Genomic DNA, 16,418 nt, shown 5'->3' on the forward strand with positions numbered 1-16,418 from the left:
AAGCAGCCGCAGATGACTGCCTGCCACTTCATCCGCGCACTGGCCCCCTGTCCAAAAAGTTTGAGGACCCCTGAGCTAGAAGGTGTTCCCAGGGAAGGTCTGTGAGCTTGCCAAGGCGTGGGCCCTGCAGAGACAGGGCAGCTGCTTTCTGTGTTTTGGGGAGTGGGCTTATTGCTTGTGTTATTTTTCTGCCCTGAGGCGATGGATGCTGTTACCTGTACCAGACCCAACTTCCTCCGCGATGGATGTAAATAGTGACAGCCAGCGCTTTTTACTCCCAAGATGTCAATGCATTCACTGCAAGACTCTTCCAGTTACAGTCAGTTCAAGATAAAGTTCGAAGTGTCTTTGCACTATTAAATTGCATGGTTAGGGCTTTTTTCCCACACAGTTAACATCTGGAGGCTATTGTTCTGTATTTAAGGTATCTGCTAGCACTCCTATAACAGTTTTCTAGTTGTGTTCACTGACATTTTATCTTCTCTTTAGTTTAGGGACATGGGTTAGCGGTGAACTTGGCAGCATTATGTTTGAGTTGGACTTGATGATCTTAAAGGTCTTTTCCAACCTAAATGATTCTGTGATCTGCTTATGTGTCTGTATTCTAAATTAAATGGAATTTATAATAAATATATTTAAACTGGTACATCTCTTTTAGTATATTTGCTAATTTGGTATTTGGAGGGCATCCACATTTTAGTGGTTTTACCTGTTTTTCTGTCTGTGCCACCTAAACCTATGATCTCTTAGGTCATGCAAATAGTTTTGGACCTTTTAAGTCCTGCTTTATACTTGAGCCTAAATGGCAGAAAATATAGAGGTGGGTTTTATGAAAAAAGCTTCAGATAGACCTGTGTAGTTTAGATGGAGTCTTGACAAAATCTTAACAGGAGGGTCTGTTATTCCCAATATCCATAATAAATGTTCATGTGGCATGCTTCAAAAGGTTTGTTTAAAATACTTTGTGTTACCTAACTCTGCTTCTAAACTCTTCAATGCAGGTTTTCAGCAGATGATACACTATGGCTGAAATACGAGCAATGATAACTTATTCTTTATTATAAGGCAACCTTAAAATGCAGGTTGGATCGTATAAACAGAAACACTTTTTGTCGCCTTCAAAGTGTAGAGCTGGATTTTCATAGTAGAGGGCAAATGCTGTCATGATTGCTTAACTAAGAAAAGTTTGTTCTTTTCTTATGATTACTTTTTTTTTTTTTTTTTTTTTAATAGGCAGAGTATCAGGTTATGGATCTACCAGCCTATTTAGCATCACCAGGGATGTCTAATTTGAGTTTTCTTAGGAAATAGGTGAATCACAGAAATTGCTCATTTTATCTCCCTGTTCAGGTATAAGTTACTTGTGTAAACACTAAAATGGGGTAGAGTGAATTTAAGCACTCTTTAAGTGTTCTATGTATTGAAAAGTATAGTTAATTTATATAGATGAATTTCTGACTGAAGACTTCTAGCTTCATTGTTTTTCTCCTAAAGTTATCAGAAAAGAGCCGCTTCAGATCTGGAGGCTCGTCTGTTTTCACTGTGAGACTTCTGAGACTGACATAACTTCTTTGTCAATATTTAATCAACAGAGAGTTATTTAAGTATGCATTTTAAATTTTTAAGTGTAGGTATCAAAAGCTTTGTAGAAGGTATGAAGTCTAGTTACATTCTTTATATTAAATGCAGTAAAATCAAACCTTATCTACATATATACTTAATCTTAGATTGCATGACAAAAGTTTTCTTTCTAGATGCAAATGACTTCCAACTCTGGATATGAATTACCATTGTGTAGCAGAAAAGCAATACCTTATTTACAAAAAATACATTTTCCCGATTTCTTTTTCTGGGAATTAATTTAAATAAGAAAAACAAACACCTGTCTTGTCTGATGGCTGATGACAGCACCAAAATCACTGGGTGACTAAGATGACAAGCTATCCCTACGTATTAACACATCAGGCTTTTATTGCTGCCTTGGGTATACCAGAAACTTTTATTAAGTGGTGTTTAACAAAGACTCATTCTGTTTTGTCAGTTCTGTGACATGATCTATATGAAGGAAAGAGTAATGTCCCCATGTCAACTGGAGATGACAAGACTGGAGTAGGTGTTACCTGTCTCTGTGGTATGAAACTTGTCTGTAGAGTTGCAGACAAATTAAATGGCATGTGTTTTTCATCACACTGCCAGATGGGGATTAGGCAAGTTTATATAAAAATTTCATGCGTTGTTAGTCAGAAACTGGTGGTTGAGATTTAGGAAGAAATTTTCTTACGGAGAAATCAAGGTTTTTTTCCTTAGATCAAGTGAATTACTGTAGTTTTATCACTGTCATATTTACCTACTGTGACCTTACAACTGTGTAGTATTGAATAGGGAAATTACTAAAAGCACTGTGAAGACAACCTTTCAGTGTGGAACTGGCATTCCATGTATTCAAAAGTTATTGGAAATTCATCACTTTGTTTCAGTAAAATACCATTATATTCTCTAATAGTCTCAAAAGGCTCCTTCAGACATAGATCAGTAACGCATTCTTCAGCGGCTGGTGAAGGAGATAGAAATGGCATGCCTTTGTGTGATGTGTGCCTTTTAAAAACATTTCATCAGGAAGATCTCAGCAAAATACGCTTCCTTAATGTGCCCTGCACGAAGGGCTTTTTTCCAGAACAAGCTGACAATAAACTCTCCAAGTCCACATTCTGTTTAGAGTGAGGTCTGAACTACAGATTGTCCTATGGCATGTTCACATGTTAAAGTTGAAGAATATGAAAAATCCCTTTATTTTTTTCAGTCTTTCTCAGAGGATTTAGGGCCTCTCAAAGCAAATGTTAAGCACAGAAAATGTAGAGTTCATTGAAACAGTAGAATTAGGTTTCAACCACAAATCCAGATTTGCACTTTTCACTTAGGTGTTCAGGTGAAGGGCAGGCTGATCTTTGGAAAAAGAATTGGCATCCTGATATTATCACCAGAAAAATAGTCACAGAAATACTACCTTCTGTGTGATTTTTCTCATGCCTCCATGGAGAGACTTTGGCAGAAGCAGCAAAACCAGTTTCTTGGTGCTCCTTATTTCATGTATGAATCTTGAGCCATATGCTCTGAGTGGGTTTGAAGTCACTTAGATTTGATTTTTTCTTATTTATGTTTATTATTATGCACTAATCCCTACCACTGAAAACACATCATAAAGAAAGCAGTGCAATAGGGAATTAGTGGGAAAAATACTTCAAAGTAGTAGTTTCAAAATGTTGCTTAATCACTATGGTGCCTAGCATATTTATTTGCATTTTAATGCAGTCTCTTTGCTTATCCATGTTTGCCTCATTGGTTCCTGTTGCCAAATACTTGGTTAATGTCGTTATTTTTAATTTTAAGAAATTATGATGGGATTTTGAACATTATGTGATTTTTATATCTTACATTTTTCTGGGTTTATTAATATAAAGATTTCTTTTTTCCTCTAGAAAGGTCCTAAAGGAAATCTCTATTGGAGACCTAAAGCCTAATGAAACAGTTGAAGCAAATATGGAAGCACAGCTACTCTCCAAATTGGGTCATCCAGCCATTGTCAGATTTTATGCAAGCTTTGTGGAGCGAGATAGTTTTTGTATTATCACTGAATGCCGTGAGGTGAGACTTGTAGATTACTTTGAAGAAATTTGACAGAATGTGTGCATTCATAGGGTCTTAAAAGAAGCCTAGCCCAGTTTTTTTAGGTTTTAGTTTGAATTTTATTCTTTGTTACTTGTGATGTCACCTGCTACTTGTTAGGTGTATTTCAAATAAGCAATGTTACCTGCTCACATGAGACTCATAGCTCATAGACAGACATACCAGAGAAGAAGAAATAGGTAATATTAAACACAAGTTCATTTCATTCACTAATTGGTATTATAAGAAGGATTTAAATGCAGACACTTTACCAGATCTATGGGTGAACTCAGAAAGGCTGTACCACATATGTACTAGTGATAGGTAAGAGAGGATGAGATTGGGAGTATGGGGGCACAATATGTAATCTGATATAAATGAGGAAGTGAAAACTCACTTGTGATTTGGAGGCGATTACAAGAAGCTTAAGCCTGATCATACAGATGATGAGTTTGGGAACAGCATTGGCTTTATGAAGTGAAAAGAATAGTATGAGTCAAAGACCAGAGTGTAGTAGAGGTAGACAGTAGATATTAAAGCAGGATATACTGCAGTATATTTGCCATTTTTTTTGGATCTCCGCATGTGGTTTAAAAACAGATTGCTGAAATTTTTCTTAAGGCTTTAAAATAAGAATCTAAACATATTTAAGCCAGCTTTTTAGGAGTTTGTGTAAAAAAGTGCCTACTTTATATTAAATATAGATGTGCTCTCTTTAAAAAAAAATCTGTCATACATACAGTGATCTTTTTATGAAACTGTAAAGCACACTCTTCAGTTGTGCTCTGCTAGACATTTGAAATGCTTTGAAAGCTAATGACCTTGGAATACTAAGTTACCTGCCCACAAATCAGGCTTGCATTAACTAATTTCTTCATTTCTTCAAGTATTTGGCTTGGTGTGAATAATTAAAGAAGTATTTACTATTCCTGCCAGTCACTACTTCCCCAGAAGCTTTCTTTGATGACATGATTCTTAAATGCCTATTTATTGCTGGGATTTTTGAACATTAAATCTGAAATGTTCAATTTATGTTATGTTATGCAAGCTGAATATTTGTTCACATGTTGTTCACCCATACAGAAGCTCTTTGCATCATTCCTTGAATGTCTGACAGTTGGGGCTTGATGGAAATTTGGTGTTGCCAACTCTGTGGAAATTCAGAGCTCAGAACTGAAGGATTATTCTAACTGCCCAGATATTCCCACACACTAAGATTTTCTCTCTGCTAGTGGTAGAAAGTGGCCCAACAGCAGACACGAGATCAGTTAAACCTATAGGAATAAAGGAGCTTCTTTCAGCTGCATTATATAGAGCTGGACTAGTGGCTTTGGGCCACTGGGTTTTTTTTTCTCTCTCTCTTCCCACCCCCCACCTTTTTTTTTAAAAAATCTGGAATAAAGTTATAGGTGAATAAAAAAGAGCACAATATCAATCAACAGAGTAATCTCAAGCTGCTGCAGCACCCCTTGGGATTTTTTTTTAATTCAGGCAATATAAAATACCCTGCATGAAAACATTTCAGTGTGGAGTTACCCTAGGGTCTGGGAGTCATATACTTAAACACATGAGAATGTGTTAGAGCAAGGCAAATGAAGAAGTAGGAAATGGATGCGTTGGCTATGCAGCTGAATCTTCATTTTGAGTCTGCAAGGTCAGGTCAGAATGACAGTTGATCCACTGGGATATGCTTCTGACTTTTTCCTATGTATGTATGACACACTATGTAGTATCATTTCGTTTAAGTAGTTATGATGTATTTAATCAAATGTTCAGACAAAAAAAGTACAAAGCAAGGTTTCACATAGTGCTATAATGTTTCTTTTCTGTTTTAGTGGGAGTATTTCCAGAAGGTATACTGTCTTATTTACTTGCCTATAACCTGCCTTTGTATGTGGTGGGATTTGGACCTTTTACCTAAAAAATGCCTGTTTAAATTGCACATAAATTGAGAATGAGAAAAATGTCTTGCTACCTGATCCTTGTTTGGAAGTCTAGTACATTTGGTTTCTGGTGCATAGAGTAATTACCAAATTGGCAGTAATTGGTACTTTTGGGCAGACTCAAAACAAAAAATAAGCATTAAGTTGGCATAAAAACAGAACTATCCTCTGAGCCTTATTCTATTTTCTCCAAAGTAATGTGGCTTACTTAATAGCCACAGTACTTTGTTCATTCTTGCATGAGTAGCATAGAGTGAGTCTCCAATGCACCTGCCCAGTGCTATACCTGTCCTGTGAACAAAAGAGAATGCTGGTCTCCACTGCTCACCTGATGTCTTTTATTGTAACTGATTTCACTCAAAGTTGTAGAAAAGATGTCTATGTGTTCTGTTTTGATCTGCTTGTTGATCTTCTTTGGCAATTTTCCCAAATCACAATCTTACAGGCAATATAAACATTGTCAGAGAAGTCAGATTTCAAATAAAAATGCCTTCATGAACCTTGGATTTCATTTTATAACATAAATTAGACTTCAATAAAGTACAGTTTTTACAGAGTTGCATCATTTTAATACATCATAAACTAGAACTAGTTGTACTTTCCCCCAAACAATTATTTCTGTCTCTTCACTGTGGTCTCAGCCATGATGTGAGTTAAGGAAATCTGAGCAAAAGGAATAACTGAAGTAGTCTGTGCCTGTTCACATTATCAGCTGTAGATGCTAAGCTGTTTTAAATAAATTACTGGTGTGTTTGATACTCTTGATATTTAAATAGAAACTGCACCTTGGAAACTCCCTATGTACTTATTTTGTTAAATGCTTTATGAACTTTATTATACTGACCTTCCAAAACACAAAATTGGATTAACAAACTTCTTCAGAGTTTCATGGCAGCAGTATTTCAGCAAAATTGTTTGTTTGTTTGTTTGTTTGTTTTCCTTATTTAGACATAAAATCAAGGTTAAGTTATTTACAGGATGCTGAGACATGTCTTCTGTGCTTGAAGGTAAACTCCTTAGACCTTTAGAAGGAAGCGACCCCCAGCTTAAGGCAGTATTTGCTAGCCTAACTGTGTAGGGCCTACACTTCTTTTCTTTGCATTTCTAGTGGCAATGTGTGGTTGTGAGAGGGGACACATTTGGACAGGGAGAAATGGTGATTGTCATTTGACATCTGTCATCACATGGATAGTACATAGTCCCTTGCAGCCAGTAGCCAGCTGACACATGTTTGAGCAGCCCCTGAGTCCTGGGCTGTTGCAACATTTGGCTCTGGATGGATGGTCTGGAGGAGCCGTCTGGAATAGATTATTTTTGAGGTGTGTGAGTATGCTCAGACACAGCCCATCTGGTTACTGTGCAGCAGAGTACCCAGCAATACTTTATTTTTCCTTCCTCTACTCTGCTGCAAGCAACCAGGGGGGAGCTGTTGAACATTTGGAGTTGCAAAGGGGAAGCAGCTGCTGAGAGGTCCAAGTTCCCAGAAGAGCTTCTCTCAGGGTTGCAGCAGGGGAGGCAGATGGAGAGCTGAAGCCATATTCCCTTCCCTAGTGAGTGAGATGATTCAGACATTTGAATTATAAGATTGCAGGACATGGTCAGGGAACACATTTTGATATATGACAAAACATATTTTCTTTTTTTAACACACTCAATCTTGCATGTTGTAACTTAGAACCTCAGGGACCACAGAAATTACTGTAAATTAATGTCGAAGTACAGGACAGAAATGTATGGATCTAGAAGGACAGAACCTACTTACTTTGCAGCAGCAGTATGAAGCACTGTGGTGTTGGAAACAGAAAAACAAGAAATGCTGAAGAGATCATAAAATGTTGAGAGTCAGCAGTACATAGGATGATAGGAAACAGTGGTACAGTTTAACCTGTTTTCTTGTATATGGCACATAAAACTTCTAATTTTATGCAGAATTTATAGCATAAAAGTAATGATTTCAGGAGCTCATGTAAGGTAGTTAGCCACTGGAGTACAATGAGGCTCCGTCCCTTTGCTCTGGGATTAGTTACCTCAGCACAGTGCTTGCCACTAAGGTGCATTCTTGTAGACAAAGTCCATTTATTTTTTAAACTAGATAAACAGCCAGATGACAACCATCTGTCTGGTTTTTAGCAAAATGAACAATTTTCATATAAGTCTTCTCAAAAAACTTTTATCACGCTGCTGTTCAACTGTTTTTTCTAAATGTCCGACTTAAAGTTATCAAGTAGCCTTTTTCTGTATATTCTGCTTTATTTTCAGTGTCTACTGTGTGTCATATTGCTCCATCTCTGGTGTTACTTCAAGATCAATTTTAGTTTTAATGAAGTATTAATTATAACACATGCTACAGATTGTTGAAGCTTTAATTCTACTTTGTTTCTGGCAAAGTGGCTTTGGAAGAGGGATAAACTATCATAATTAAAAGAGACTGTATTTTAATTCTTAAGGAAACAGCATGGTTTCTTTGCTGACATGGTTATTTTAGCATAATAAATGACAGTGTCTCTTGACTGTGCAATCTTTGACTTAAGTGGAAATGCTTTTCCCAAATTTATAAACTTACTTGGACTGATTGGAGCAGATTTAGGTGTCTCCATATTAGCCAGTCAATGCAGGCCCTCATCATAAACCTTTGCAGAGAAACAGCATTTCTACAACATGATCCATCCCTTCCTAAGGTAGACAGCTTAGATGGCAGAGGTAATTGCACTGTACAGATGCCTGTTCTTTGTGTTAACATTAAAGGGAGTTTAAGGTGACCGGCTCAGATGCACGTGTCTAAAGTTGGGTGACATGAAGTGAGAACAGTTGAAAAACGTCAATGATATTGTGTAACACTAAGAGAAAACCAACGTACTTTCTCTCTATGTGGCCAGTCTGCTTGATCTCATTTTGATCCTCGGTTGTGTATGCTTTTTCTGCTAGGAGAGTTCAGAATTCATGTGTAAGCATCAGTTTTACAGACTATGTGATAGGGAGCCTGAAGGTCTAAGAAAGTGGAGTTGTGTACTTTAAAGGAGAAGACATCTTAAGAACTTACTTTAAATGTACAAATACATTGTGATGTTTTTCAGGGTGATCTACACTTTAGAATTCAACAGTACAGAGAATCGGGGAAGACATTCGCTCAAAGACAATTATAGACTGGTTGATACAGTTGTTACTCGGAGTCAACTATATGCATGAAAGGTACAGTCATTTAAAATGAGAGCATTTAGCTTGGGAGGGGAATAGTAGGCTTACTGACTAGTTGTAGATATTCAAACAGAAACAAAACCATATGGATTGTCTTGTACTGGTATAAAGTCCTGTTCACCAAACTGCTGTAGTATGTCATATACCTAAAATGTAATTAACTATCCATCCTGCAAGAACACTGTGTATTAGTCTGTCTTTTAGCAGCAGTGGTAGATGTCTTTCAGCATTAGATATGCTTTTTCTAAGAGCCAAGTGAAGAATTTAGCACAATAGAAATAGTTGAATGTTGTTAGAAGGAAATGGATTAAAAGATTATAACAAAGTCAGCTTTTTCAAGAGGAGTCAAAAGGATCTCATGAAGATATTTAATGTGAAGAATCCAATATATATGCTTGATGTACACCCTCTAAAATAAGTGAAGTTACATACATAAGTTCTTTGAAAACAGACATAACTTCTAACAGCACATCAAAGATTAACCTAAAAAAATACCGCAGGTCATCCAGACAGTGACATGTGGATATCACACTTGGTTTGGAGCAGAGGTAGATAACAGTTGAAGACCTAGCTGGTTATCTCCATGGGTGTAGTTCTTGCCTGCAACCTAATTTAGGCAGGCTAACTTCAGCAATTTGAACAGTTCCCTTGTTGCCAGTGTACTGGACACGTGTATGAGCCCTGTCCGCTTCCCTTCTCACATCATCCAGCGCTGTCACCTTTTGAAGTAGGTGAGACTATTTAGCATGGTACAAGGGAGACTGAGTGCTGTACTGAGCCAGGAGGAGAAGGCCCAGCACACTGCCACCCACATTGAGAGCTGGAGGAATGGCTGGCAAATGGGAATACCAAGCTCCTTTCCTGGTAGCTTTTCAGAAAGTAATCCAGTTGAAGTTAACCTGGCTTTCAGCATCTTCTTTTCTCTGGCTCCTCCCTCTTGCTTTTAGCCTGTTGGCAGCTGTGAAATGTTGTTAATGAACAAGACAGAGAATACTTTCCAAAAGAGCATTGTAGCCCAAAAGCCCAAGATTTTTCATCCTGCCAAGCCGAACTATTTGGACTATTATTCCTATCGAACTTTTAGAAATAAGAATGGCATGGCTTTAAGGGACTGTCTTAGCAGAGGCTAAGGATGTTTGTCTGTAATCATCTGCATGTTTTGGGGAGGTCATTTGGCTAAAATAATGGTCTAAATTATTAATTAATACAGACTGGGGGGAAGGAGCAGGGGAGAAGATGTTTATATTCGAAGGCTGCGTTACACCCAGAATCTGGAGATGAGAATTCAGGTTTTTTCAAGCTGCGTGTAAACTAGAATCCATAACCTTCTATCCTGCATGAGTGCTCAAAAAACAAGATTTTGATGAAAACACCAAACTGATGTAGCTGTTTCAGACATCTTTCACAGCAGGGCTTGGGTCAAATTTGGTTGCCTGAATTTGAGTTGCAAGAGTCGTAGATAAAGCCATTTGTCACCAAGAACAACCATTTCTGAGTTGAGCTGAAGTTTGTGGGATCTGTTTGATCTAAACTGATAGATCCCTAATGAGTTTTTGTACCTACAGTGTCAGAATGTAGAGGGAAAAGGGCAGAGTAAATTGCTGTTGCAGATGGAAGAGCATTTTGGTTCCTAAATGCCAATTAATCTGGGGCTTGTACATGAAGTGCTGCCCCCACCGACAGCAGCAATAGGAGCGCAGAGAAGAGAGCTCTCTTGGGATTCTGTGCTCTTCAACATTCACCTCAGGCTGAAAGGACAGAGGGAAATGGAAATAAAAATCCTGACTGTTTAACTAAGCTAGTGTTGTTTTTTGGTTTTTTTTCCCTTCTCGAATTCCAATTTAACAATTTATCATTAAAAGTTTTGATAATCCGAGAAGTCCACTTTTGGTGAAATCCTTTATGTATGTGTTTAAAGGATGCATTGTGCAGACTAATGCAGCGTAATAATAACTAGATGATCTTTGTAGGTCCCTTTCAACTGCACTATTCTATTGAATAAGTCATTATTTTTTTTCATTCTCTGTATTTCTTCATGCCTCTTTGATCTCTTGTTCTCCCATATGTCCTTTTTGTCTAGTCTCTCTATTTTTCTCATCTTCTACTTGTTCTCCAATAAATATATAAAAAAAACCCAACCTCATATGTCTTTGGTAAATATGTATATTAAATTACTGGGTTTCCTGAAGGGTCATTTAATTCTCCAGTGAAAGCAGCAATATTTGATTTTCTAGACAGTATTTCATTTCCTATCTTTGAATCACAGCTATTTAATAGCGCCTCTCCAGATACATACAAACGACATGACAGTTTTGTTCTTATTTGAATTTCCTGTGTTGTAAAATGTGTTATTTGACTGTATGCACATTAGAAAATGTAATCTTTATCTTACTAGCTCAGAGACAAACAGTAGCTTAAGTGGAAAATGTTAGGCTTAAAATAATTTAGAACTACTTGCAGAAATGAATTTGAATTACTGAAATGTAGTAACAACCCTCTGTTTATGTACAGTCATACATGATTTCTTCTCTACTGGTAGGGAAAAAAGCTGTAATATGTTTGAACTATGTTCTAATGCAAAAACTTTTCCCTAGAATTAGAAGCTTGAAGTGTTCATTATGTGTGGGTTGGACTTCCTCATGCCATTCATTAAAAAAATTCAGCTGCTGTGAATGGGAATTTTTATTCTAGAGCAGGAATAATTACTATGTCTAGGTTTAGACATAGACTATTCTTTTGGTTGTCCTTCTTGCACAGCTTTAGTTGAACTTCTGCACTTTTTGAAAACTCTTATGCAGGAAACTTATTTTAACAGGACATTTTTTGCTGCCTCAGGTTATTTGGGTTTGGGTTTTTTTTTGTTTTGTTTTCCTGTGATTATAGGTAAAACACAGGAATATCTAATCTGTATGCTTCATTAATCCCAAAGGGGGCATGAATATCTTGTGGCCATTATCCTGTCTAGTGGCTATTTTGCATAATTGGAAGATTTTTTTTTATTTTAAACTTGAAAGCTAAATTATCTAGAATTAAATAGATTCAGTGTTCATCTGTCATTGATGGAACCTGAGAAAGAAGTACAGGACAGGCAGTGTAGTTCAGCAGTCTTACCTAGATGAAGACCGTTAGCACAAAACTATCATCTAGTGCAGGGGTCCTCAAACTACGGCCTGCGGGCCGGATACGGCCCCCCAGGGTCCTCAATACGGCCCCCGGTATTTACAGAACCCACTCACCCACCCCCCACCCCCCGCATCAGGGGTTGGGGGGGGAAACCAAGCAGCCGCAGATGACTGCCTGCCACTTCATCTGCACACCGGCCCCCTGTTTAAAAAGTTTGAGGACCCTGATCTAGTGTCTCTGACAGAATTCATATCAATGCACAAAATTGATCCCACAGCAATCAGGCAATGAGGCCGTTGATTCATTTAACCTCAATTTGAATCAAGCTGACCTTTTTTGATCATTTGGTCTGTAAAAAATGGATTGACCATTATCTATCACTTTACTAATCTTTATGGACAATATGCTAACACAGGTATGCAAAGAAAACTGTTGCTTTCAGTCTATGGAACAGAAGGCTTCACCCAAGTACTTTATCTGGATTTCATGTTGTCTTCCCTAGTACAGGATTCAGACTTGCTCAGAACCTCTTACTTCTCTAAATAGTTCTTCAGATAGGGGAAAGAGACATTAATTGCTGGATATTTCACAGTGGTAAACTACTTCAGCTTCAATCAGCTTCATTTGCTGGTATGTTGCAGACGAAGCTTTATTCAAGGAGGCTGCCCACTGCTCAGTGCTTTGTGCTGCTTTTTTATGACTATGAGACAGCAAGCAGGTACTCTAGAACATAGGTAATGGGTATCTTTATAGCCCAAATTCAAAACTATCCCTAAGTGTTAATTTCTACCCAAAATGTCAATAACCACTTCACTGACTGTCAAATTAGAGTAAGTTTTGCTGGAGCCCAGTTAATTCATGTTACCTTTATAGGTCTCTCTTGCTACGTTAAAAAGTCACGCTCTTTCTAAAACGGGATTTACAGTGCAGGCTCAATATTTCTTACCAGAATTAAAATAGTTGTTTCAGTTAAGGTTTCAGCTTGTAACTTGTTTATCTTCTGATATATCCTGGCAGAATAAGGCGGTTTGCATTGAAGAGACATCATTGTGGGAAGTTCCAAAGAATCATCCCAAGTTTTTCTTAGTCATATTAATATGTAAAAGTATCTTATAATTACTGGTAATGCAAATAATGGGCATAACATTTTCATCAATATGTTGCAAGCTTATTGGCATTACATTCCAATTCAAACTAATGTGAGTTTCAAAACATCTTCTCTTCATCTCTTTTTCAAATAATATGCTACTGAAAGCTTTCTGGATAGTTTTTACAATTCAAGGTACCTGTTACTCAAATCACAGATATCCAGGATAATTTTAGGTTCAAAGAGTCCATGGTTATATTTCTACAAAGTAGTAGTAGTAGTAGTAGTAATAATAATAATAATGGTTAAAACCCACCAGTGCTCAACAATAGGCAAGAAAAATCTAACTTGGTAAAGTCCTTTTAAAGGCTCTGTGTGATGAATGGTAGGGAAAGGCTTTATGGATCTAAACTAATAGAGCAAGATTTATGTAAAACTGTGTATATATAGTTTTATGAAATAATAATGAATATCACTTTTGCTTAATTTCCTTACTGAGGTAATGTATGATGAGTGTACATGTATTGCTCCAGAAAGTTGCCAAGTAGAGCACAAATTATTTATAAGCATCAGTGGAGGCACACTGAATAAAACTCATTTTTCCCAATGTGCAAACCTTTCTCTACAAGCATTACATTCAGGACAAAAACTGGAGAGAGAGCCATAAGAAGCATAAAGAACTCTTTTCTTTGTCCCATAAAAATAGAAATGTTTCCTTTTCATACTCAGTGTATGTGCATACTAAAAGGTCTTCTATTGTTCACGGTTTTTTTCCCCTTTTGTGAACTGAGTATATTGAATTTAATGATTTTTTTCTTTTCTTGCAAAAATTGTTTTCAAATGAGTTGTGGACTAAATTGCTTATTTAAATTTTGCTGTAGAAGATGTATTTCCTAGTTGGAAACTAGGATTAATATGGCAACTGGTTTAGAGATCATATCTCAATGCCTAAGACTAACATTTTGATAAAATTTGAGGTAATACTTGAGGTTTGCGCAAAAAAAAATTAAAATAGATTTGTTTTTCCTGCTCACATATCAAGAATCTTAGAGTGTCAGTTGCTTTACCTGTTCTAAATGGCTGAACAACTACTGTATTTGTATTAGCAAATTCAGCTTCTGTAGCCGGTCCATACCAAATGCTATTCTAAGCTCCTCCTGAGCAGACCTGATGACTGTGTGTTATCAAGCTATTTTACAGACATCTTTTTCCATCAAAGACTGAAACAACATCAGAAGTGGATGAGTTCTAGTTTAGCTGAGGTTGTAGGGAACCTTTTGGAAATGTTATTAACAAGAATTAATTGAGAACGTGTTTTGTACACTGTAAAGATATTTTATTTTCCTCAGGAGCTAGAGGAATACTGGCACACATTGAGATTTCAAGAAATGGAGAAGATGCTGTCTGTCCTCATATGCTGTGTAGTTTATGATTTGTTTCTGTCTTTGATAGAAAAACGAGTCTGTAAAAGCTGGTTATTCTTTTTCTTCTCCTTTTGATCTCTGTCCTTGTAAAGTTCTTTTATTTTTGACACAGTTGCTGTAAAAATTTGAACTACTAGCCTAGTCTATTATACATATTTGTTTTTCATTTTCTCTGAAGGAGAGTTCCCTGAGCTTTGAGAATCTCTTATTGCTGTTTTTCTCACCCCTTATTCTACCGTGAGGCATCTCATTCTCCTGGCGGAAACTAAGAAAATAATTATTTTAAGAAAAGTCAGATAAGAAGACTTGCCTTTGTTCCTTCCTCTGCTCATGTTAAGTCTGTATCTGTATTCTCAAGCTGGGATCCCTGGGTGCATTTTTATTATCCTGGCTGCTTAGGCATCCTGCATGTGGGTGTATGTGAATGCACCTCTGTGTAGCTCCCTAATGCCATCATCTGTGAATTGTCATTTACAGGGTTGGAGTATAGCAGTGGTGGGCTGGCCTTCCTAACAAGGAATGAACTTAAATACTTCTTGTTATGTGACCATGAATGCTTTAAGTTGCATGAGGTTGAATTTCCTTTTATATTCCATGCGGATACTTAACAGATTTGAAAGCCAAGAATATATTTTTGAATAAATGATCTGCTTAAAATTGGTGAGATTTCCATACTTCCTAAAGATAATTTTAGTATGATAGAACAGTGTGGCAGATGTTTGTCTATAAAGGGTTTTAAATAAAGTCATATCTGGTAGCATTTTGATTTGTGACAGTTGGACACAGGAACAGTGCCTCCCAGAGAGGCAGGGAGATCTCCAGCCTTGAAGGTGCTCCAAGCTTGGCTGGACCCGAGCAGCCTGATATAACTTTGAAGTAGGCTTTGCTTTGAGGCGGGGGTTTGAATCAAATGACCTTGTGAGGCCTCTTCAAACCTACATCATTCTATAGTTCTATGTTTGTATGGTGTTTTTATTTTGAAGAACTACAGAAAATTGTTTTTCCATATTTTAAAATACTGGCAGGTTTTTTTGACATACAGTCATTGTATCATGTCTAACAATAAACACAAAGAGTTTATATGAATAGATATAGGTTTATTTGAATGGATTATTGTTTCTGTTGTTACTTTTAGGGGACTTTGGAGTTTCTCGTCTTTTGATGGGTTCATGTGATCTGGCAACTACGTTTACTGGGACACCATACTACATGAGTCCAGAAGCACTGAAGCCCCAGGGATATAACACAAAATCTGATATTTGGTGAGTAGTCAGCATGCTGTTTCGGTTGAATTAGGCATTTCTTTTCTAGGTCAGTATTTGGTGTTACTTAGGAACTACTTTTTTTTTTTTTTCTCCTCCTTTTGAAAATGGCTCTCTATGTAGGGTATCCTACATACATACAATACTATTCCAGGACATTTATATCACAAGTTGCAATTTGAAGGTTTTCTTTTTGTGTTAAGAAGTGTGTCGTTTGCTATTGTTCTGGTTTGTCTGAGACTTTGAAGAGTGTAAGATTCAGGTCTGGTCTCTGCTGTGACAGAGGATGATTGTAGACCAAGTTCAGGTTTTGCTAGGAAGGGGAAAATCTTTATCTTTCTTATATTGAGACGAATGGAAAGAAGCAACTTTCTGTGAAACTTCCAAGTGGACAAGTAAAGAAGGATTCCAGGCTGGGAGGCAAGCAGAAGGACCTTAGGAACTGAACATTGGCAAATGCAAAAAGGAAGAAGGTACTTGGAAGGGGAGCTGAAAATGAGAATAACTAATTAAGTGTTAGGACAGAAGCGAAAAGGCAAAAAGGTAGAAAGACAAGTGTCAGTTCTGCACTTAGATCACAGAAATTACTGAGATGAAGACTTCTGAGGTGGTGGTTAGAAAATCAGGTTGAGATGCTGAGATATGTTGAAAAACTTAAGGAAGCCTTTAGGTGTGCAGCTATTCTTGCAAGCTAAGATGAAGAATGATTTTTTTGGAATCG

At 37.2% G+C, this 16,418-nt stretch overlaps 1 protein-coding gene across 1 annotated transcript in view; it reads left to right on the plus strand.

The window, feature by feature from the left end:
- Positions 1 to 16,418, plus strand: part of NEK11 (NIMA related kinase 11) — an 80,042-nt gene that overhangs the window by 17,041 nt on the left and 46,583 nt on the right. Inside the window, 7 exon segments of the mRNA XM_056338663.1 lie at positions 3,477 to 3,642; positions 8,681 to 8,741; positions 8,744 to 8,800; positions 14,835 to 14,849; positions 15,047 to 15,075; positions 15,077 to 15,095; positions 15,571 to 15,697. Of these exon segments, the coding sequence (XP_056194638.1) occupies positions 3,477 to 3,642; positions 8,681 to 8,741; positions 8,744 to 8,800; positions 14,835 to 14,849; positions 15,047 to 15,075; positions 15,077 to 15,095; positions 15,571 to 15,697 (474 nt within the window).

Source organism: Falco biarmicus, chromosome 4 (genome assembly GCF_023638135.1).
Source record: "Falco biarmicus isolate bFalBia1 chromosome 4, bFalBia1.pri, whole genome shotgun sequence".
Taxonomy (NCBI): domain Eukaryota; kingdom Metazoa; phylum Chordata; class Aves; order Falconiformes; family Falconidae; genus Falco; species Falco biarmicus.